We start from the raw sequence: 22,126 nt of genomic DNA on the forward strand, positions 1-22,126 counted from the left end.
CGTGGACCCCAGTGGAATGCCGGAACTCCTCTGGAGCAAAACACATGCTTGAAACAAGGATGAGGAGAAGGTGGCCAGTTTCTTCATATCCCAGGAAGGTGGAACTGGAGGCACACACCGGTGGCAAACAGGCTCTCTGGAGAGGAGGCCCAGGAACTCAACCCCACGTGCTGGGGAACTAGCCTTGATAAAGAAGTTTCCCATAATTGCTCTTGGTGTTTGGGGGAAGAAAGTGTTTGAGAACCAGGTGTTCAAATTCTTTTTTTTTTCCCCCCTGGGGATAGACCCAGGGGTATTTGCCCAACCCTCATATTTTATTTTGATAGAGGGTCTCACTATGTCTCTGAGACTGGCCTCGATATTTTTTGCCATTTGCCTGCCCCACCCTTCCCAGTCACTGGAATCACAAGCATGTGCCCTCATAATAAGTCAGGTGTCAATGTTTTGTAATTTTTTAGTTGTAGATGAACACATTATCTTTATTTTTATATGGTGCTGAGAATCAAACACAGTACTTCACACATACTATACAAGAGTTCTACCACTGAACTAATTGCAGCCCCAGGTATTAAAAATCTTTTTTTTTTTTTTTAAATGTTTTTATTTTTTGGTTTTCGGTGGACACAACATCTTTATTTTTATGTGGTGCTGAGGATCGAACCCAGCGCCCCACGCATGCCAGGCAAACGTGCTACCGCTTGAGCCACATCCCCAGCCCAGTATTAAAAATCTTTAAGGACCTCCAGGGTACAGTTAGGGAAATGATATAAGGAAGCATGTGCTTTGTAGGATTTGGCAGGTTGAAGGATGAATTAGGGCATCTTCCCCGCCTTTGCTGTTTTATTTGAATATTTTGAATGCAGATCATAAAGTCTAAAGCATATCAGTCATTTATGGGTGGGAGTATTACCTGCAGACCAACCAGGGCACCCGCCTGGATCTCAGCTGGACAGATTCTGCTGCTCATCTTCATAGGAAATAAGCAAATGATGTTTTAAAAAAAATAATAATCACTTGCTTATTAATTAAGCAGGCAGGCAGCCGAATCCTGGCTGAACTGAAGACCATGGGAATCCTAGGGCCCCAGCATAGACAAGCCCCATTCTTCCCTTTAGGATCCTTCCACAACCCCCAGCATATGGCCTTCCCTTGTGACCATGAAGTACCAATAAAAGAACGAAGATACAGGAGGGGGTACTGGGCTAGGTGCCACATAACTATTATCCCCAGTAACTCAGGAGGCTGAGGCAGGAGGATTGCAAGTTCAAAGCCAACCTGGGTAATTTAGTGAGACCCTCTCAAGACAGAAAAAGGACTAAGGGTGTAGCTCTGTGGTAGAACACCCTTGGGATCAATCCCAGTACTGCAAAACAACACAGACAGGGCTGCTAGAGAAGATCCTTTGGTATATTTGATAAATCGAAGGATTGTTTGGCGGGTGATAAGAGATGATCTAGAGCTGGCCATGGTGGCACATACCTATAATCCCAGAGACCCAGGAGGCTAAAGCGTGAAGATCACAAGTTTCAAGCTGACTTGGACAACTTGGACCCTGTCTCCTGAAAGAAAAGGACTGGAGAAGCAGCTCTGTGTTAAACCCAGGGTTCTTTCCCTAGCAGCCCCCCATAAAAACCATCGGGGAAAAGGCTGAAATAAGCATGTCAATCCTTGACAAGTTTCTGGAAATATGTGTACGTCTGTGAAACAGATGTAAGAATGCATCTATTATTCTGGGAAGATCTCATCCTTCCTTGTGATTCTTGTGTTCCCTTTCATGCAACCCGCGTGTCTCGCAGGCAACCACTGATCTTCCTGTTGCTGTAGGTTGCATTTTCTAGAATTAAGTTTTTAATTTTTTTATTATTTTCAGTTATCATGACTGGAGCATGTATTTTGCCATAATTTGCATACATGGAGTATAACCTTCCATTTTTGTGGTTGTACATGATGTGGAGTTCCACTGGTCATGTAATCATATGTGAACATAGGGTAGTAATGTCTAATTCTTTCTACTGTCTTTCCTATTCCCATCCTCCTCCTTTCCCTTCAGTCCCCTTTTTCTAATCCAGTGAACTTCTGTTTTTCCCTCTGCCCCCCCCCCCTTATTGTGTGTTAGCATCCCCTTCCTTATAAGAGAGAACATTCGGTCTTTGGTTTTTTGGGATTGGCTTATTTCACTTAGCATAACAGCCTCCAGTTCCATCCTTTTACTGGCAAATGCCATAATTTCATTATTCTCATTTTTCTAGAATTATTATAACATACTATGTATTCTTTCGGAGTAGGGTTATAGCTCAGTGTTAGAGGGCTTGCCTAGCATGCATGAGGCTCTGGGTTTGATCCCAGTACCACCACAAAAAAAAAAAATGTGTTCTTTTCTCTGGTTTCTGACCCTCAGCAGTAGTACCCAGATCATCCATTATCAATAGTTGGTTCATTGTCGTTGCTGAGCTGTTTGCACCCTGTGATGTGGACATACCCACTCTCCTGTTGGTGGGCATTTGCACTTTGTCTAGTATTTGGCTACCACAGATAGATATTTTATGACTGCAGTGAACATATATGTGTGTGAACACATGCTTCATTTCCCTGAATTGATATCTAGAAGTGGAATATTGAATCATGGTGGTTAGTGCACATTTGATATTTTAAGAAACTGTTAAAAGGCTGGGAATGCAGCTCAGGGATGGAGCACTCACCTAGCACATGTGAGGCAATGGGTCCAGTCCTCAGCACCACATAAAAATAAATAAAAGGTGTTGTGTCAATCTACAACTAAAAACATTTTTTAATATTTATTTTTTTAATTTTATGTGGACACAATATCTTTATTTTTTTATTTTTACATGGTGCTGAGAATCGAACCCAGTGCCTCACGCATGCTAGGCGAGCACGCTACCATTTGAGCCACATCCCCAGCCATAAAAACATTTTTAAAAAAGAAACTCTAGGGCTGGGATTGTGGCTCAGCAGTACAGCGCTCGCCTAGCATATGCAAGGCCCTGGGTTTGATCCTCAGCACCACATAAAAAAATAAAGATTGTGTCCAACTACAACTAAAAAAAAAAAATTAAAAAAAAAAAAAACCTGCTAAGGGGCTAGAGATGCAGCTCGCCTAGCATGTTGAAGTCCCTGGATTAAATACCCAGTACTGTCAAAAAGAAAAAGAATTATCAGCCGGGTGCAATAGCACACACCTTTAATCCCAGCGGAGCGGGATTTTGCATGGGACAAAGGATTACAAGTTTGAGGTCAGCCTGCAAAACATTGAGAACCTGTCTCAAAAATGAGAAAGCTGGGTGTGGAGACTCGTGCCTGCAATCCCAGTGCCTTGGGAGACTGAGACAGAAGGATTGTGAGTTCAAAGCCAAACCTCAGCAATGGCAAGGCGCTCAGCAACTCAGTGAGACCCTGTCTCTAAATACAAATACAAAATAGGGCTGGGGATGTGGCTCAGTGGTTGAGTGCCCCTGAGTTCAATCCCCAGTACCTAAATAAATAAATGAAGGGATGGAGGCTGGAGTTGTGGCTCAATGGTAGAGCGTTTCCCTGGTGTGTGTGAGACCCTGGGTTCTTTCCTCAGCACCACATATAAAAAAAATAAAAGATCCATTGACAACTAAAAAGTATTTTTTAATGTTTATTTTTTAAGTTTTAGGTGGACACAAATATCTATTTTACATTTATGTGGTGCTGAGGATCAAACCAGTGCCTTGTGCATGCTAGGCGAGCTCTCTACCACTGAGCCACAACCCCAGCCCCTAAAAAGTATTTTTTAAAAAATGAGGGGTGTGAGTTGCTGCAGTCCGGCTGCAGCAGAATAACCGGGGGGTGACGAACAACTTGTGTACGTTGATACAGCAGGAGTGGGAGCCGTTTATTGCAGGACAGGAGCAGTATTTATACATTCCACACAGCTTATCTAATTAACATAAACTAGATACATCAGTCAACCAATAAGGAATCTCCACACTTAATGGCTCCCTGGCGTTACTTCACAAACCACTCCCTCTGGCAAAATGCCAGGCGCCATCCTGACTTGTTTACAGACCTTAACAGTGAGTTGGTTATAGAGCACTTGCCTGGTATGTGTGTGCCCCTGGTTCAATCCCTGGTACTGCAGAAAAAGAAGAGCAAAAGAAACTGTCAAGGTGCTTTCCAAGCTAGACATAGCATTTTGTACTCCACCAGCAGTGCCCAAGCATGGCTTGTCTTTTCTATTTTAGATATTTGAATAATATGTCATGGTACCTCAATAGTGTGCTTTTAATGAAATTGAGCATATTTTCATGTACTTATTCACTATTTCTATGTCTTCTTTTGTGCATTTATCATTGTATTATTTTTTAAAATATATACAATTATACACGTTTCTCATACATATGTAGATCTGAGATCATGGTTTGTAAATAATTTCTCCCTGTGACTTTTATTCTCATCAATACCTATCAAAAATAGAAGTTTTTAAATGTATCACGAAGCACAGTTTATTGACTTGTTTTGTGTGGGTCATGCTGCAGTGTCTGAGAGAAAGCGCTGGATGGGGTTAAGGCTTCTGTACAGTGAAGAGACAGTCGCAACGCAGCAGACACAAATAGAAACCAAGATGGGACAGCGAAAAGGACAGAAACCGTGGGACACGAGTGGCCCTGAGCCTCAGGCAGCCCTGTGTGTGAGAGCAGAGTTCCCAGAGAGCCTTCACCTTCCAGCTGTTGGTAGGCACTCTTCCTCCTGCTCCAGCTCTTGGTGTTGGCTTTCATGGACTTTGAGGACTTTCAGACACACGGGTACCCACCCGCAGGCACACGGAGGCACCCCCAGGGCTCCTTCCCTCCAGTCGGCTTCTGCACTAGCTGTCCCTGCTTGCTGGAGCCTGGTGCCGTCCTCCCCATCCTGAGAGACCACTCTTTGCCTGAGTTGAAGAAAACCTCCTGTGGTCAGTAAGTCAGGGCCACAGCACTCAGCTCATGCCTGTCCTTTAGGGCCACCCCTCCACCCCCTTAGTCCTGTGCACTTGGAACTCTGAGGTTTTTGTTGTTTCATGTGGTAGGGTAATTTTGATCCGTTACTTCATCTTGGCTGGAAGCAGAACTCTCAAGTTCTGAAAGAGCAAATGTGGGAAACCCTTCCTACAGGTATTAAAGATAACCTAGTGGCAGTGAGGGATGACAGACCTGCCATGTGTAACAGCTATGGACCAGAGTGTGCTGGTGGGCGTGTGCTGCATGATAGGGAGTACCCCAGCACCAGAGTCGAGGGGTGGTGTTGTGGATGGGGCTGGTGATGTGTCGACTGGTGCAAGCCATCCGCGGGCTGTGGGTGTGAGCTATGTGCATTTGAGCATGTGAGGGAACCGGGCTTACGTTGCCGCCTGATTGGGCTGTCCGACGTATGTGTGCCTTTTCTCTGGCTCTGCCTATGATCCCACACATTACCTGAGGTGGGCATGGCTTTTCAAGATGTCAGTCAAACTGCTGACCACAGACATCCCCAAGCAAGGTTCCACCCTCTGAAATCCAATCCCCTGCCTTATTTGGGTGGAATATTCTATGAATGGCTTCTCCCCAATGAATAGGGGGGTTTCAGGTGTGCTGGCTCTCTTGCCTGCCTCTTGCCTCCCTTGCTCTCCATGCCCTCCGGGACGGGAGCGTGATTCAGGCTGAAAAGCTGTCCTGGACCCTGAAAAAGGTATTTTCTGTGTTTTTTTTTTCCCCTGCCAGCCCGATCCACCCAGAATGAGCCTGATTCCATCACATATTGAAACAGTGGACTCCCCACTTCACAGCACGTATGAGGGTGGCCACCAGAAGCAGAGTGTAAGGAAACATTTTTGTGCTCTTTGGCTATGCCAAGATTTCTTAATATAAGAAATATAGAAGAAAAATTATAAACCTGTTACAGGTGGTACACACCTATAGTCCCAGTGACCTGGGAGGCTGATGTAGGAGGATCACAAGTTCCTGGCTAGCCTAGGAAATTTAGTGAGACCCTGTCTAAAATGTAAGGACTGGGGTTATAACTCGGTGGTAGTATGTGTGAGTCCCTGAGTTAAATCCAGGCAACACACACACAGAGAAACAATAAAGACAATCATCTAAAACGTGCTATTGGACCCAGCACCCAATCAACACATATGCTTATTTAAACTTAAGTTTATTTAAAATGTGGCTTCTCAGCTGCACTGGCCACATTTCTCATGTTCAGTATCTACAAGGACTAGTAGCTGGGTTTGTTGTGGGTAGAACTGTGGTCTCTGAAAGGATGTGGTGATGTTTGTGTCCCTGGTAACTGGGGGCTGCTGGACTGTTGAACACGTGGCACTTCTGGAGGGAATCCTGCATCACAGAATCCTGGTGTCACTGCTGTCATCTGGCACCAAGCACGTGTGCATAGCATGACTGTGGGTGGTTCCAGTTGGCTTAGATAGGGACACACACTGTGACCAGGTTCAGGAGATGGGCAAGGCTTTATTTTGGACATAGAAGGATTAAAACACTGGAGACATTGTACTAGAATTTCAAGAAGGGCCACACATCTAGCTAGGAGCCAGACAAAGATGCAGCTCAGGGGTCTTTGGCATGAATAATGGCTGCAATTAATTCTTCTCCACCTGCTGGTAAGTTGAATTTGATTACTGTGTCCATTTCACACACGAGGAAACAGGCACTGAAAGGTTGCGTGGCTTTGTGTGGCTCTGGGGATCAAGCCCAGGACCGGCTATTTCTAACTGCATGTGCTGTGAGCACTCTGTCACTACACTCCACGTGCAGCCCAGCTGCAGGGCTCCCAGAAGGCAAAGCCAGGTTGAAATCCCTGGCAGCCCACAGGAACCACTCACTGTAGTCCTTGGGGGAAAGTGCAAGGTTACGAAGCTTGGGCACCGGTGAGGTGATGCCAGAACCTTCTGAGGTCACCTCTAGGACAGGGAAGCCATGGAGGTGTGACAAGGAGAGTGACATGATGGCCATCACCACAGAGGCAGGAGACACAGGACAGAGAGAGGGACAAAACAGGAGGAGAGAGATTTGTTTTTTGCGTTTGTGATGCTGGGATCCAGTCCAGGCAAGTGCTCTACCCTGAGCTGCATCCCCAGTCCTGTCAGAAATGAAGAGACAGCCCTCTCCCTCGTCCACCGCTGCCGCCTCCTTCTTCTGCCGCTCCTGGAGCTGCTTGTGTGCTCGTTCGGTGTGGACCTGGTACCTCTTTTGTGAAGCGGCAGCTGAGGAGACCCCGGCGCCCGCCATGTCCGACGAAAAGCCCAAGGAGGGAGTCAAGACTGAGAACAACGATCATGTTAACTTGAAGGTGGCGGGGCAGGATGGTTCTGTGGTGCAGTTTAAGATTAACTTAGTAAACTAAAGAAAGCATATTGTGAACGACAGGGTTTGTCATGAGGCAGATCAGGTTCCGATTTGATGGGCAGCCAGTTAATGAAACAGACACCTGCACAGTTGGAAATGGAGGATGAAGACACAATTGATGTGTGTCTACTGAAAAGGGAACCTGCTACTTCACTCCAGAACTCTGTTCTTACAGAATACATTCTCAATTAGAAAACTGCAATTTGGTTCCACCACATCCTGACTACTACAGTATAGTTTTCTTTATTCTTTCATTTTCCCCTTCCCCATTCCTTTATTGTACATAAAGTAACTGGTGTCTGTGCACAAGCATATTGCTTTTTTTTTTTTTAAAACTAAATGGCCAATGATATGTTTTGATTGACATCAAATGGAGATGGGATGGGGAAAAATACTGGTTCTGTGAAAACATCCCCTTTCTCCATTAGTGGCATGCTCATTCAGCTCTTATCTTTATATTCCAGTAAGTTATTTTGCTCTCACTGTTTTAACAAAAAACAAACAACAAAAAAACCTGAACAACATAAAAATCCTTGCATACCTTGTTCGATTGGAGAATTTTAATGTTTTTCATTTATCATTGTGAAACCAAGGACAATTTTATAACTTTTTTGAACGTAGCTGTTACATGTAGGGCAATCTGTCTTTAAGTAGGGGTAAATTACTCTTAAAAAAGATTCCTAGATAGTTTTCCCTTCAAGTCAACCGTCTTGTTTAAATAAACTTCTTGTTTAAAATGAAAAAAAAGAAAAGAAATGAAGAGACAGGGAGAGGAAAAGAGGCCACTAGAGGATGGGGCTGGAGGACTTTCCAGTAGACTCAGAGGTGGACCTCTAGCCTCTCAGGTGGAACGGGTGCAGGAAGAACCAGGGTGTTCTTGGGAGGATGGTGGGACCTGCCCAAGAAGTGACCCCTGGGAAAGGAGGGGCCCATGGGAATGCCTGTGAGCTCAGCAGCAGATGCTGCTGGCTGGGACACCAGCTTCAGGCTGGACCCTGCTCACTGTTTCCTGCAGTGGCAGGTCTGCTCAAGCCCATCTGTGCAAACCCAAAGTGGCCTCTGGGCACTGCAAGTATTACTGGCAGGCCTGTGGACTTAGCTGGCAGGAGATTAAGCCAGGTCAAGGGCCTGAGGAGGCTTCTTACAACTTCAACTCCCAAAGCTTGGGACCCTGATTGTACCTGTGAGCTGGGGGTGGGACACTGGGGTGCCTCAGACAGGGTGCTGCCAAGGGCTCCCCCTCCTAACATCTGTGGCTGAAAGTGGCTTGGGCCCCAGGGAGCCAAGATAGGAGGCAGCTCTCCAGAACCCCCTCCCACTTCTGCTAGGCTGTCTAGACACTTTGCTGCATTGGCCCCTGGGGATGAGTCACTCTGCAGAGCTCAGCCTCTCCTCCAGCAGCAGTGTGGCTCAAGGACAGTCTAGACCGACCGGGAAGGGCTGTGCAGGCCCCAAGGAGAGGATGGGCTCCCATGGGAGCCCCAGGCCCCTCCTCTGCCTTCACATTGCCCCACCCCAGCTCCAGCACTGTACAGGGAGGCCCCGATGAGGAGAGCACCTAATTGCTGCTTGGCACAGCTCAAGTGGGTCACCGGTGAGACCGGCTATTTCTAACTGCGGCAGGTGCTACCTCCCCTCCCCCACTCAACACAGCTGGCCAGCCTGCTTTCCCAAGGTCTGGGGAGCAGGGGAGGACAGGCTGTGGGATGCCTGTCCTCCTGCTGTGACAGCCCTCAGCATGCTTGTGCACCATGCCTGGGGCCCAGCCTCAGGCAGGAAAAGGGTTTGAAGCTGCCACCAGACTGATGCTAAAAGACCTTGGAGAGGTCCCAGCCTTCCCACCCCCACTTCCCTCCCCATCTCAAATAAACACACAAGACAGTATTTTTGGTCTGAGAATGATGGACATTTAGACATTGGCGCCAGGTTGGAACCTGACCAGCGCCATGCGGGGTGTGGGCAGAGCGTAGACAGAGGTAGGGTGTGGGGTGCTGCAGGGGCACCAGCCAGGGCCCATGGTTGCTGGTGGTCCCTGGGGTAGGAAGATAATTAGCCATAGTGGCCAGGAGGTGCAAGGGTCAAGTCCAGGTGATAAGAGCCAGGGGCTCATGGAGAGCCAGGCAGTGCCACCCTCCCATGGGTGCCAACCACACCAGGTGGCTGGGTGACCTCAGCCAGGTGCTCAGATCTGCCAGGAGGTGGGCAAGCCCAGCCTGTGTCCATGGTGGGTGGATGGGCAGCATCACTGGGGTCAGATCCTGGACTCTCAACCCCCAATCATGAAAAGAGCTGGGAGTACTGCAGTTGGTCACACTGTGGCCACTGAGGTCTCCTGGATTGATTGAGGCTTAGGATCCAGACCACTGTGGCAGATCCGGCTGGGCAAGGCTGGCAGCTGTCCTTCTACCCTTGGGGTCCAATGCCATCCTTCCAACCACCTGCCCTCACTCCCCACAGAAAGTCCTAATCAGAGGCAGTACATAGAAGGAAAGGGGGGCCTGGCCCTGGGGAATCACCAGCCTCCCCCACCTAGAGGACACTCACCCCTGGATGCAGCAACCCAATGCTGGGCCTGGCCTGCTGAGCTACATCGTGGCTCTTGGCTGGTCAGACCCACAGAAGACACTAAGAGGCCTGATTACCCTTGCCCCAGGCTTCCGCAAAGCTTGAAGGGGGGTGTCCCCAGGGGGACTCTGGCCAGAAGCATGCAAAGCCAGCCAGTCTCAGAGCCACAGACCCCCTGGACAGCAGTGGGGTGGTGGCTGGCTCCTGCGGTGGGCCTGAGGAACTAAGGCACAAAGCTAACCTAAGCCCATTGGGGTAGGGCAGGGGGGAACACGGGCTCCAAGGGGCCACTCCCCCAACCTGTAAAGCACAAAGCGACCAAGCAATGACCATGGCCTGTCTTCGACGACTTGGCAGAGGATGGAGGTTCAGGGTGATGATCCCAGGTGCCACTGGCTCTTGCTGGAAGGGGCTATATGTCCTGGGTCCCCTGGTAAAGGCCTCTGGAAAGCCTAGAGACCTGGATGCAGCTGGCACCCCATCCCAGGCCCAAGGGCCAGTTCGGAGTCAGAGTCTGGAAAGCAGACGCCCGACTGAGAAGGTCTTGTGACGATGCAAAGGTACCTGTTTTGGACCGGCTGGTTCCCTATTCGTCTCCATCAGGCCCTCCGTGGGGATCTTAAAGAGGGAGCGGGAATGAGGAGGAGGGAGGGGAGCAGACGTAGGGCCTGGGGTCTCAGGCGTACTTGGGCAGGCTGTGCCCAGATGGGCAGACCGCCTTGCGCTTCAGGCCTGCCTGCGCAGGCCGGGGCGCCTGACAGCCGGGTGCATGAGGTTCTCGGTGATGTAGGCCACCAGCAGGCAGATGACCACAAGCATGACGCAGATGGAGCCGCCCACCGCCGTCATGGCCACCACGATCTCCTGCATGGCGGCCGGCTCGGCGGTGAACTCCACGCACTCGGCGGGCTCCGGTGCGGCGGCGGAGGCGGGTTCGGCGCGCAGCGGCAGCGGCTGCAGGCACAGGCGGTAGCGCACGCTGTCGTGCACGTCCGGCAGCAGGTAGTCGCGGCAGGAGGCGCCGAGCAGCACGCGATCGCAGGGGAAGCGCATGTAGGTGCCGCGCCACGAGCAGTTGAGCGCGAAAGCGCGCACGCGGCGCGCCTCGGCCGGCGCCAGGCGCCACTGCAGCAGCACGCTGCGGTTGCGCAGGACGTTCGCGCGCAGCGAGCGGCCGGCCGAGGAGAGCGCCACACAGCTGGGCGCCTGGCAGCGGAAGCCGCGTGCGGGGCTGCGGAAGCACAGGCGCCCGCCGCCCGTCTCGGGGCCCTCGGGCAGCACCTTGTAGGGGCACCAGGGCGCATCGGGGGCCGGTTCCCAGCCTGGCGGGGTCGGGGCGGCCGCGGCGCCGGGCGGCGGCGCGCAGGCGGCCAGCAGCAGCAGCAGCGGCGGGGCGCGCATCCTGCGGCTGGGCCGGCGCGGCGGGGCGCGGGCTCGCGGGCGCACGGGGCGCGGCGGTGGGTCACGCGGGCCGCGCCGCCACCGCCGCTGCTGCTGCTGCTGCCGCTGCCCGCACTCGCCCGGCGCCGCGCCCTCCGCCGCCGCCCGCTCCGACCCGCCCCCGCGCCCCGTGCGCGCTCGGACCCGGCGGCGGAGGCGGGGCGCCCCACGCCACGCCCCCCTTAACCCTCGCCGGGCCGCGGCCCGCGGGCGCCGGAGGGCGGGTCTGCCGCTGCGGGGGGCGCGGCGGGCCGGGTCTGGACTGCAGGCTGGACGGCCCTTTCTCGCTGGCTGTGGTCCAGAGGCGTGCATCTCTGCAGCTTCCCTTGACAGGCCGTCAAGGACTCTGTGTATTTCGGAGGGGGTACATAGTGGCTGGACCCCAGGTCCTGAGCCCATGGTGGGGACCGGCAAAATGAGGGTCCCGCCTCCTAGGTCGCGTGGGTGAGGACCCAACGTTCCTTCGCCCAGGGCTCCTGCACCACACTGCAGGAAAGCCTGAGGTGAGGCTTCGTTAGGTGCAAACTTCATTAATTCCGCACACCTTAAAAGTGCAGCTACAGAAGGGACCCTCTGTAGCTAACCCCTTGGGAGAGCCCTCCTGATGGCTCATGAAGATCCAGGGCTGTACAAAGGGAACAAGGCACCCAAGCCCATCCAGTGCGCGGCCTGGTAGGCATCGCAGGGGGAGGGGAGGAGGGACTGACCTCAGCACCCTTAGGGTCCCTTCCTGAGGACCCTGCACTGCAGATCTCTGGATAGCCATGTTCCCCCACACACCCATAGAGCCCCCTCCTTGGCGCCACTCCTGGTCACCTTGAAAACCGAGGTCAGCACCAGAATTAAGAGGTTCTGCTACAGCCTGAGGTGAAGGGCCAGGAGTCCCTTGCCCAGTCAGTGCACCTCCTCCCCTAGTCTGGGGTATCCCCACCCCAACACCAGGCAGCTGGTGAGGCCCTTGTACCTGGTGAGGGAGCTTGGGGGGCAGAGGCATGGGGAGAGGCACTCCTTGCTTCTGCCTATCCCTCAGACAGGCCAAGCCCTGGCTCTGGCTGCCCCCCAGCTTTTCGGGGAGATACCAGCTTCACAGGGAAGCAGAAAGTGAGGGTGACCTCAGAAACTCCCTGAGTCCTTGCCTCCAGACTCCCAGGGCTCTGGCTAGCCTGCTCACAGGTTCATGGTAGAAGCCTGAGGCACCACGGGCTCAGGGCATAGGTGACATGGTGTGGCCGCATCTCTGGCCCTGAGATACCTGGGTGGCCAACCTCCCAGCCCACTCCAGGAAGCAGAGGCATGGTGCACACAGATCAAGCACTTGGCCATGCTGCAGGGCCAGCGGAGTGGATACCCACAAGGCCAGTTGGAGGTCTGTGGGTGTCTGTCTTGACCATGCTTGACCTGTGCTGGGGCTGGGCGCTCCAGTGCAGAGCTTTTCCTGGCCAGGGCAGCTCCTTGCCAGCTGCCCCCAGTGGAGGGAAGGCTGCCCTCTCCTCACTGGGTTGCAGGCTCTACTCTCTCCCTGTCTGGACACATGCTCTGTCCATGGCATCTTGTCATTTTGGGTCAAAGAGAGGACCAGGTGGGGGGAGGCTGTGCCAGGCAGCCCATGGGAAGATCTTTAGGTTGGAGTAGAATCCAGCAGGTACAGTGAGTCCTGCCTCCCTCCCCAGGGTTCTGGGACAGAGCAGCAGAGGAGGTGGAGCAGTGCTGCCTCCAGAGACCATGAGAAGCCTCCCCAGACTGCACTGCCCAGCCGACACCACTTCTGCCTCTGTCCACCTCTGCAGCTGCCCTTTCCAGTGGCCAGCAAGGCCCCAGGGTGGTTTTGGGGGCTGGGGGACGGGGACCCTCTTGAGTCCTGCGGAGGCTATCCCAACCTTGGCTCTGCAAGGGTCTGGAGTGTCTCTCACCCAGGCATAGCCTGCGAGGTCAGCTGGTGCTCTGGCCATTTCAGGAGCTCTGTCACTGCCTCTGTTCAAGGTCTCCTTATGCCACCTCTCCAGGTCCCTGCCCAGGCGGTCACCTTTAAGCCACTGCCCACCAATCATCACAGAGCCCTCCCCTATGGGCAGAGAGCACAGCCCCAAGGGTGGGTGGAACAGGTGGCCCTACTGGCTGGAGCCAGCTTCCTGGGCAGTCCCATTGAAAGCCAGAAGGAAGGAGATTGGGGAGGTCATCATGGAGCCCAGGCTGTTAACCTGCTGAGCACGGGCGCGGCAAGGGAGGAGCCCAGACAGGCCGAGCTGAAGCAGAGTCTCCCAGAACTTCACCCCTGAGATCAGTGCCACTGGTGGTAGCGCTGCCTCCACTTCCTGTGAGAGGCCCCTTTCTCCGTTCTTGGTCATGGGGGCTTGGGTGGAGCGATCCTTTCCTGCCCAGGAGTTGGGAGGTGACCCAGCACCTTAACATCAACCTCTTTGCTGAGGCTCATGGGAAGGAGGTGGTTGCCCTGCCAGGGTTGGATTGCCCCACTGCTAGCGTCGTGGCCCCAAAGACCTCTCAGGGGAAAATCAGCCTGTCTCAGAAGGAAGCCAACTCTCGGGCAGGTAAGGAACCTAGTCCACCTACTTGCTTCGGGCACTGGATCCAGCCTCACTGAAGCAAGCCACGTCCTGGACTTTAACCCCTGAGTCCAGTGAGCCCCTGTTGTGCTAACGCTGAAGCACTGGCCTTCTGGCCACAGTGACTGATGGCTCCCACGGTGCACAGGCCCTACAGTTTCTGGCATAGGCCTCCAGCTACAGGCTGTGGACACACATTTAGCTCTGGGACTGGGGTCCTGGTGAGAAGCCAGTGGTGAGGGACAAGGGACCCACAGGGAAAAGCCAAGCTAAGAAAGCTGTGTAAGAGACAAACTGTTTCCCAGATTTCCTGTGGTCAGGGGGACTTGTTGGTGGGAGATGGGGCTGGCCCTGAGGAAGGAGGCGGTAACAGGGGCTTCTGTCTGGTATCTGCAGTGCAGCTAGGAGGCCCTGTGATCGCACTTGCTTCTGAGGATCACTATACATGCACACCAATGTGCTCGTTTTTGTTGTTGTTGTTGTTTTGTTTGAATCCTGAGGATTGAACCCAGGGCCTTGCATATGCTAGGTAAGTGCTGTACCATTGAGCTGCATCCCCAGCCTGCACCTAAAAACTGTTTAAAAATGGGCTGGGGTGGGCTGGGGCTGGGGCTGAGCAGTAGAGCGCTCACCTAGCACGTGCAAAGCCCTGGGTTCAATCCTCAGCACCATATAAAAATAAATACATAGATAAAATAAAGGTATTGTATCCAACTACAACTTAAAAAAATATATTAAAAAACATTTCAAAAAATGTTTAGGGGGCTGGGGATGTGGCTCAGGTGGTAGCGTGCTCGCCTGGCATGCATGCAGCCTGGGTTCGATCCTCAGCACCACATATAAATAAAGATGTTGTGTCCACCTAAAAAATAAATAAATAAATAAATAATGTTTAGGGCTGGGCTGTAGCTCAGTGGTAGAGTGCTCGCCTAGCATGTGTGAGGCACTGGGTTCAATCCTCAGCACCACATAAAAATAAATGCATAAAATAAAGCCATTGGGTCCATCTACAACTAAATAAAAATATATTTTTTAAAATGTTTAAAAATATCTTTCCAATGGGGAGTTTGTTTTGTGACCATAAATAGAATCAATCACTGTCAACAGAAGGTATTGGAAACATGAGCGTTAGGTGCTCTGCCTCTTGGGGGCTTCAGACAGACTCTGGACAGGGTGTCCCTGGAAGCCTCTGCAGTCTTTGTCCCTCTGCTACAGCCTGTGAGTACCCACAGTCCCCACCCTTGTCCTGGGAGGGGACATCCACCAGTGACTCTGCCCAGGGTACACCAGCTACTTCAGGGACAGCTCTGGGCCACCGGGGCTCACGGAAAACCCTGGTCAGGGCTGCCGAAGACCCCGGAGGGATGGCTCAACTCCCTTTGGCTAGGAAGCTGCCTGGCCTCTAGGCAGGTGCTCTCTAGGGACCCCTTCTCCCCTGCCCAGCGCCCGGGTGGCTGGAAACTCTCCACGCCAGGGAAGGTGCACCTGTGTGCAGGGACAGTGGAGACTAGGGGCTACCAGGCCAGGTGGCCCTTCCAGCCAGGACTTCAACAGAGCCTTGCAGCTGGCGTAGATCTGGAGGGACCTGGTGCACGTAAAGCCACAGGGACCAGGGGAGGGGCCTTGGTGCCTGGGTTGTCTGAAAAGAACCTCAGTGCTACAGGGCTGCAGCTGCCACTCCCTGTGCCCCATGGCCCAGGCCAGGGGGGAGGCAACAATGTCCTGGCGGACAGGCTCACAGGAGCCACCCTGCTCCAGTCCCGCACCTGTCCTGTGCCTCCAGGAGACACTCTCTTGCCCTTCCCAGGATGTGTGGTCCTCTCAAGCCCCCACTTATCTCTGACCAAGATCCCAGAGGGCCAGAGCCCCTGGTGAAGGAGGGCTGTTCTGCCTGGGTGCCACACCAGAAGGACAGTGGCCTGTGGAGAGGCTGCTCCCTTCTCACTAGCCCTTGGGCTCTGGGCACTGGGCAGTGTTGACCTGAGGTGCAGACACAGCCTGAGCTCCCTGTGGATGGTGTCCCTCCAGGGCTCCTTCAGGGCATGGGCCTGAACCATGAGGTGCTGTGGCCCATGCACCCTTGTGGCCCTGGCTGGAGAGTGAGATGACCTCCAGGGTCGCCCTGCCCTGCCTGCCAGGCCAAAGCACGTGACACATGCACAGTGTGATGCAGCTGAGAGTGCAGCCCGCGGACCTGCACCCAGGTCCCTTCTCACCTGCAGCCAGCCGCTGGCTCTCCAGTGAGGGATGGAGAGCTTTGACTCCCCGGTCCTGCTGCAATGTGGGTGTTGGAAGTCCCCCAAAGGCATGGTCCCCAGGGTAGGGCTTTAAGAGGTGCGGCTAGTGGGAGGCTTTTTTGCACCAGGGATTGAACCCGGGGGCACTTTACCACTGAGCCACAGCCCAGCACATGGGAGTCTTTAGGTCACTGGAGGTGTGCCCTTGAAGGCATGTTGGGCCCCCGGCGCCCTGTTCTCTGTTTTATGCCTTGGCCGTGAGGTTAGCAGCTTCACGCTACCATGCATGATGTGCTGCCTCACCAGAGGCCCAAAGCAGTGGGGCCAACTGGGGCCAGGTGCACAGGCAGGGCGCCTGGACTAGAACCTCTAAAACTGAACCAGCACAACCCTTTTCTCTTCATAACTTGATTGTCTCAGTATCTTGTTATAGTGATGGATAGTTGACTACCTCAGTCCCCTTGAGGAAGCCCAGCCTGCCCAGCTCCAAGGACTGTAGATCTCCAAGGGCCCCATCCAATCCAGGTGGGTGGGAGTACACTGCTTTGTGGGTTTTGGGTGCATGGACACTTCTCATCTAGGGGAGAAGCCTGTGCCTGAAGGCTCCTGGGACACAGGAACCCCACTCCTTTGACTCCCTAGTTCAGACAAGGGGGAGTGGCAGTATGAGGGGTAGCATCTGGGCCCACAGGGCCACCTGACCACAGCCTTAACCAGCCACTGGTGTCCCCTGGTGTGGAGAGGGAAACATGCTCAGAGGGTCCTTAGGCAGTAAAGCCAGGTCCCACCCAGGGCGTCACTCCCTGTGGAGGGGGCTGGAGGTGGGAGCTGCTGCTCTGCAGGTTCTCACGCTGTCCTGTCCGTCAGAAGGATGAGACACAGGGCTAGGGTCAGGGTTGGAGCACCCTGTGCCAGGAGCAGGACTCCCTGCTAGGACCTCCTGCTGGACAGAGGGAGGCCGCAGGGCCAGCGCAGAGCCGCGCAGGACAAAGCTGGTCTTATTCCTGGTGGGTGGTAGAGGGCAGCTAGGCTGGAGCTCAGGGTGTGAGTTGGCCTCCAGTGCTTTCCAAAAGTTGGCGGTTCTGAGCAGGGCAGTCAGCTGGACATCTGAGAGGCCACGTCCTGTGCGGAGTCGCTGTGGCTGTGGAGAGCCCCAGGGGCAGGGGGTGGGAGGATCAAGTTAGGGGGCTGAGAACTTGCTGTTCCAGTGACCCACAACTTGACCTTGTGTCGTCCTTGGAGACTCCTGGCCAGGGCATCCTCGCCTGCCTGTGCACCTGGTGTCTGAGGCCAGAGACTCGAGATTTACAGGGAGAGGTCCTCACAAGCCCACCAGGCTGAGTCAGGACAGCAGTGCCTCTGCCCTTCGGGGCTGGCTGGGCGGGTCTGCAGGGCTGCTCCTTCCCGGTGCCTCTCCCCATGTGGACGAGACAAGGAGTCTGCTTTTGCCCACCCTCCATTTAACTGAGCGGAGTGTCAAGCCAAGGGGACCCCATGTGTGCTCCCCGGGCCAGGCCCACGGCCCGGGGATCAGTGGAGCCTGTGGCAGCCCAGGCCCAGCAGGAAGGCAGGACAGGGTGAGCTGGCTAGCCTGGCCATGGCCTCGGCAGCTCTGCTAGCCGCTGTCCACCTGCTCCAGGTCCCTGAAGGACTCCCGTCTACTCAGACTTGTTCTGGCTCCTGCAGCGCATGCAGTCACATCTGCTCTTCAGGCCCCTAGGGGAAGGACTCCGTTGCAACAGTGACCTGTGCCCCGCCTCTCCTGAGTCTTTAGCAGCTCTTCCCGTGTCAGGCCCACCAGGAAAGGCCAGCCTCCAGCCCCTGGTGACCACTGCAGGAGAACAGCGTGAGCCCCCAGGAGCCAGGACTGAGGCAGACATGGGGTCCCTCTTCTCCAGCTGTGTGTCGTGGGTCTCTTCTGGTGCTAAGGGGGGGGGGGCAGGAGTACTTCCAAGGGTGGGGGCCCATCACCCCAAACCCACCCCGGAGTGCTGCCCTGTGCTCACGCTCTTCTGCCGGCTCGAGGAGTGCTGGGCAAAGAGTTCTGCCGATTGCCCTGTCTAAATGGAGCTGGGTCTGTCTCTGTTCACACCATCCCTGTCGGGGGCTGTCTGTTGGCATCGCTCTTTGGGGGTACTTCAGGGCTGCTGCTCCTGGTGACAGGAAGCTCTGTCCACCTCAGTCCTTGACTCCTGTTCTGTCCCTCCTGTCCCCAGCTTCTGTCTGTCCCTGGGTCTCTGGCTCCTCTGTTGCGCAGCCTGACAGCTGCAGCCCGACCCCAGGCCTCCTGTCCAGTGGATGAAGGTGCAGATCAGCTGCCCGGCACGCCGACACAGCCGGGCACCCCGACACAGCCGGGCACGCCAACACAGCCGGGGCTTGACAGGAAGACAGAGGAGAGGACAGGAATTCCTCCTGGGGATGAGCCCAGAGACCAGGCCTCTGCCTCCCTCCTCCCTGCCTGCTCTCCCCATGCCTCACCCCACCCCGTCCTCCGGCCTCCCGCCTCTGGGGTCTGGGTGCCCTCTCTGCAGTCTGGGCTTGCTCCTTGTGCTCCTGCCAGCTCAGGATGAACCTGACTCGACCCCTCCAAGGTGTCTGTGGCTTCTCAGCCCCTCTCAGGCTCTCCTCCTCGTCACTGGGCAGGACTTGCATGTGACTGCTGCCGGTCAAACGCTGCTCCCCGGGGAGCCCAGGACAGCCTGTTCATTCCCCTCACCGCTGTTGCCCAGGCCCGTCCCTCATGTGCCCTGGAGGCCTGTGGAGGGGGCCGGGTACCTGCTGTTTTGCGGCAGTTTTCTATTGATTGACTGATTGATGAGGTTTGGTTTCATTTTTGCTGCAAAAATTGTCCTGAAGCTGGGTGCAGTGGCCACACCTATCACCCCAGCAACTCGGGAGGCCAAAGCAGGAGGACAGCAAGTTCAAGTCCAGCCTGATCAACTTAACAAGATCAAAAAGTAAAAAGGGCTGGAGATGCAACCCAGGTGTTGAGCACCCCGGGGTCCAATTCCAGTACTACAAAAAAATTAAAAGAAAAAGAAAAGAAAATTACCTTGGCTCATATGCCTCTGCTCCGGTATTGGGGGCAAGGGAGGTGGGCTTTGGGGTGTTGCTGCATCTTTCTGACCACGTCGCCACCTGCTGGACACACCCCAAATCTCCATGCTGGTGGGTTCCTTTGTCAGGCAGGCAGGGCTCCGGCTTCCTTTCCACAGTGGAAATATGCTGGGCCCACGCTGCTTGTTATCACACCCCCTTTCCCAGCAGCAATAGTTCTGCCCAAGGTAGGCCCTGAGGCAGAGCAGAAGAGACCCTTTCTAGGTGGAGAGTGGGGTCTGTGAACAGGACCAGCCACCGTCATCTCCGCGTCGATGCTGGTACCAGATCACCTAGAACAAAAGCATCATCGACTTCAGCATCACCAGGTTCAAAGCCCTGGACAGTGTGTCCACACTGAGTTATGGCTGGGCTGCTTAGCCAGGAAGAAGCACTCTGAACCCCAGAATGCTTTGAGGTTCACAAAAGCCTGCCTGGGAGCTTGATCTCTGCTCCCCAGTAGGACCCTTGTCGGTTCAGAGCTGCTCTGCCCTGGGGGTGTCGCTTGGAGTCAGACACAACTTCTTTGTTTGTATGTGGTGCTGAGGATCGAGCCCAGGCCGCTCGCATGCCAGGCGAGCGCTACCGCCTGAGCCACATCCCCAGCCCTGTATTTCTTATTTTGAGATAGGGTTTCACTCAGTTACTCAGGGCCTCACTACGTTGCTGAGGCTGGCTTCGAACTGGGGATCCTCCTGCCTCATCCTCCCAAGCTACTGGGATTATGGGCGTGCACCACTGCACCTGGCTAATTCATCAAAGTGTTGTTGTTGTTGTTTTTAATATTTTTTTAGTTGTAGATGGACCCAATACCTTTATTTTATTTTTATGAGGATTGAACCCAGCGCTTCCCACGTGCGAGGCAAGCACTCTACCACTGAGCTACAACCCCAGTTCATCAAATTTAAGCTGATGCAGGTCAACTGAGCTGATTTTTTTGTTTTTTCTTTTCTTTTACCTCTCATTCTTTTGGAAGATCCATTGCCTAATTTGAGATCATGAAGGTTTACGCCTGTATTTTCCATGAAGAGTTTATTGCGTTAGCTCTTAAGTTCAGGTGTTTGATCCCTGTGGGGTAAAATTTTGCACTGGTGTGAGGTGGGGTGCACCCCGTTCCTCCCACGAGGACCTGCAGTCGCCCCAGCACTGTTTGTTGATCAGATCTCCGCCCATGGAATGACCTTGGCTCTCAGAGCGAAGGGGACGTGCAGGCTCTGCGGGCCCTGGGTCTGTGTCCTGCAGGACACTGTGGCTGTGAGGTAAGCTTTGTGTTATGGTTTAGGCGTGAGTGTCCCCCAAAAGCTCATCTGTGAGACTATGTGAGAAGGTTTACAGGTGAAATGATGGGGCTATGAGAGCCTTAACCCATTCAGTGCAGTAATCCCCCCTGCAGGGATTAACTGGGTGGTGACTGCAGGCAGGCAGGGTGTGACCAGAGGAGGTGGTCACAGGGACGTGCCTTTGGGGCTTATATTTTGTCCCTGGTCTCTGCTTCCTGATTACCAAGTCCTGAGCTGCTCTCCTCCTCCATGCTCTTCTTCCAAGAGGTTTGGCCTCACCTCGGCCCTGAGTAATGGAGCCAACCTTCTACGGACTGACACCTCTGAAACCATGAGCCCCCAAATAAACTTTTCCTCCTTAAAATTGTTCTCAGGTTTTGGTCATGGCAGCAAAAGACTGACTAGAACACCTTGAGATCAAAAAATGTAGCCCAGTGCGATGACGCACACCAGTAATCACAGTGGGAGGGAGGCTGAGGCAGGAGGATTGAGAGTTCAAAGCCAGCCTCAGCACTTTAGCAAGGCGTTAAGCAACTTGGCAAGAACCTGTCTCTAAATAAAATACAAAATAGGGCTGAGGATGTGGCTCAGTGGTTAAGTGCTCCTGAATTCAACCCCTGGTACCAAAAAAAAAAAAAAAAAAAAAAGGAAAAGAAAGAAAAGAAAAAAAAAAAGTGAGTCTTGACTGTTCAGAGACCTCTGCAACTGCACGGGAATTTTAGAAGCAGCTCTTCCATTGGTGAAAAATAAAACGAACAAAAACGGACGTTGGGCTGGGGATGTGGCTCAAGTGGTAGCAAGCTGGCCTTCCATGCGTGAGGCACTGTGTTCGATTCTCAGCACCACATAAAAATGAAATAAAGATATTGTGTCCACCTAAAAAATAAATATTTTAAAACCCCCCCCAAAATAACGGATGTTGGAATTTAAATGGGACTTGCATGGAGTCTGTCGATTGTGTTGAGTAGCAGCTGTTATCCCCCCACTTTCTTTGTGTGTGACCAAGAAACACAGAGTTCTCTGTGTTATGCTTGAATTCAGGACCCCCAAAAGACCAACAGAGACCAAGATCGATGTAAGCAGCAAAGAGGTGTTTATTGCGAGCTAGCTCGGCCTTCTGCACACAGCAACTGGTGACGCCGAGAGGCCCCAGCCCAGGGTTTGCAGCATTTTTATACACTCTTTGGGGAAGGCAGGGACTTCACATACATCATAGCATCTCTTAGCAAATCGTCACACACCGCGGGAAAATCATAAAACAACTCTAAAACATGATTAGCACAGTCACTGGCGGGAACAAGTTGGGGAGGGGTGGTTGGTTACTACAAGAGGGGGATTCATTTGAACTGATAGGTTTGGGCTACGAGGAGAGTAGTGCTGAACTACAGGGTTTCCCAACACGTTATCAACCACCATAAACTACTGGGGGGTCATCTGGCATCCCAGGTATTTCCCTGTCTCATGCTGATTGGTGGCTGCTAGGGGGTTGCTATGGGTCCCCAACTAGCCTGACTGAGTCAGGGACACCTGGTGCCACAGATCTCTCCTGTTATTTGTAGATAAACAACTCAGCAGGGTGGGTG

General features: G+C 53.4%; 1 protein-coding gene and 1 long non-coding RNA gene across 2 annotated transcripts; both read right to left on the bottom strand.

Moving 5' to 3' along the window:
- Positions 1–3,627: 3,627 nt before the first annotated feature.
- LOC139707198 (uncharacterized) lies at positions 3,628–4,911 on the bottom strand. The gene is made up of 2 exons (XR_011708708.1): positions 4,703–4,911; positions 3,628–4,117 (listed from the first exon to the last, which is right to left on the bottom strand). It is a non-coding gene; the product is annotated as an uncharacterized lncRNA (long non-coding RNA).
- A 4,342-nt stretch (positions 4,912–9,253) lies between these two features.
- On the bottom strand, positions 9,254–11,327 carry Fndc10 (fibronectin type III domain containing 10). The gene has a single exon (XM_027947448.2). The coding sequence runs from the start codon at positions 11,325–11,327 to the stop codon at positions 10,653–10,655; it is 675 nt and encodes a 224-aa protein (XP_027803249.2). The 3' UTR covers positions 9,254–10,652.
- Between the last annotated feature and the right edge of the window lie 10,799 nt (positions 11,328–22,126).

Source organism: Marmota flaviventris, chromosome 10 (assembly GCF_047511675.1).
Source record: "Marmota flaviventris isolate mMarFla1 chromosome 10, mMarFla1.hap1, whole genome shotgun sequence".
Taxonomy (NCBI): Eukaryota; Metazoa; Chordata; class Mammalia; order Rodentia; family Sciuridae; genus Marmota; species Marmota flaviventris.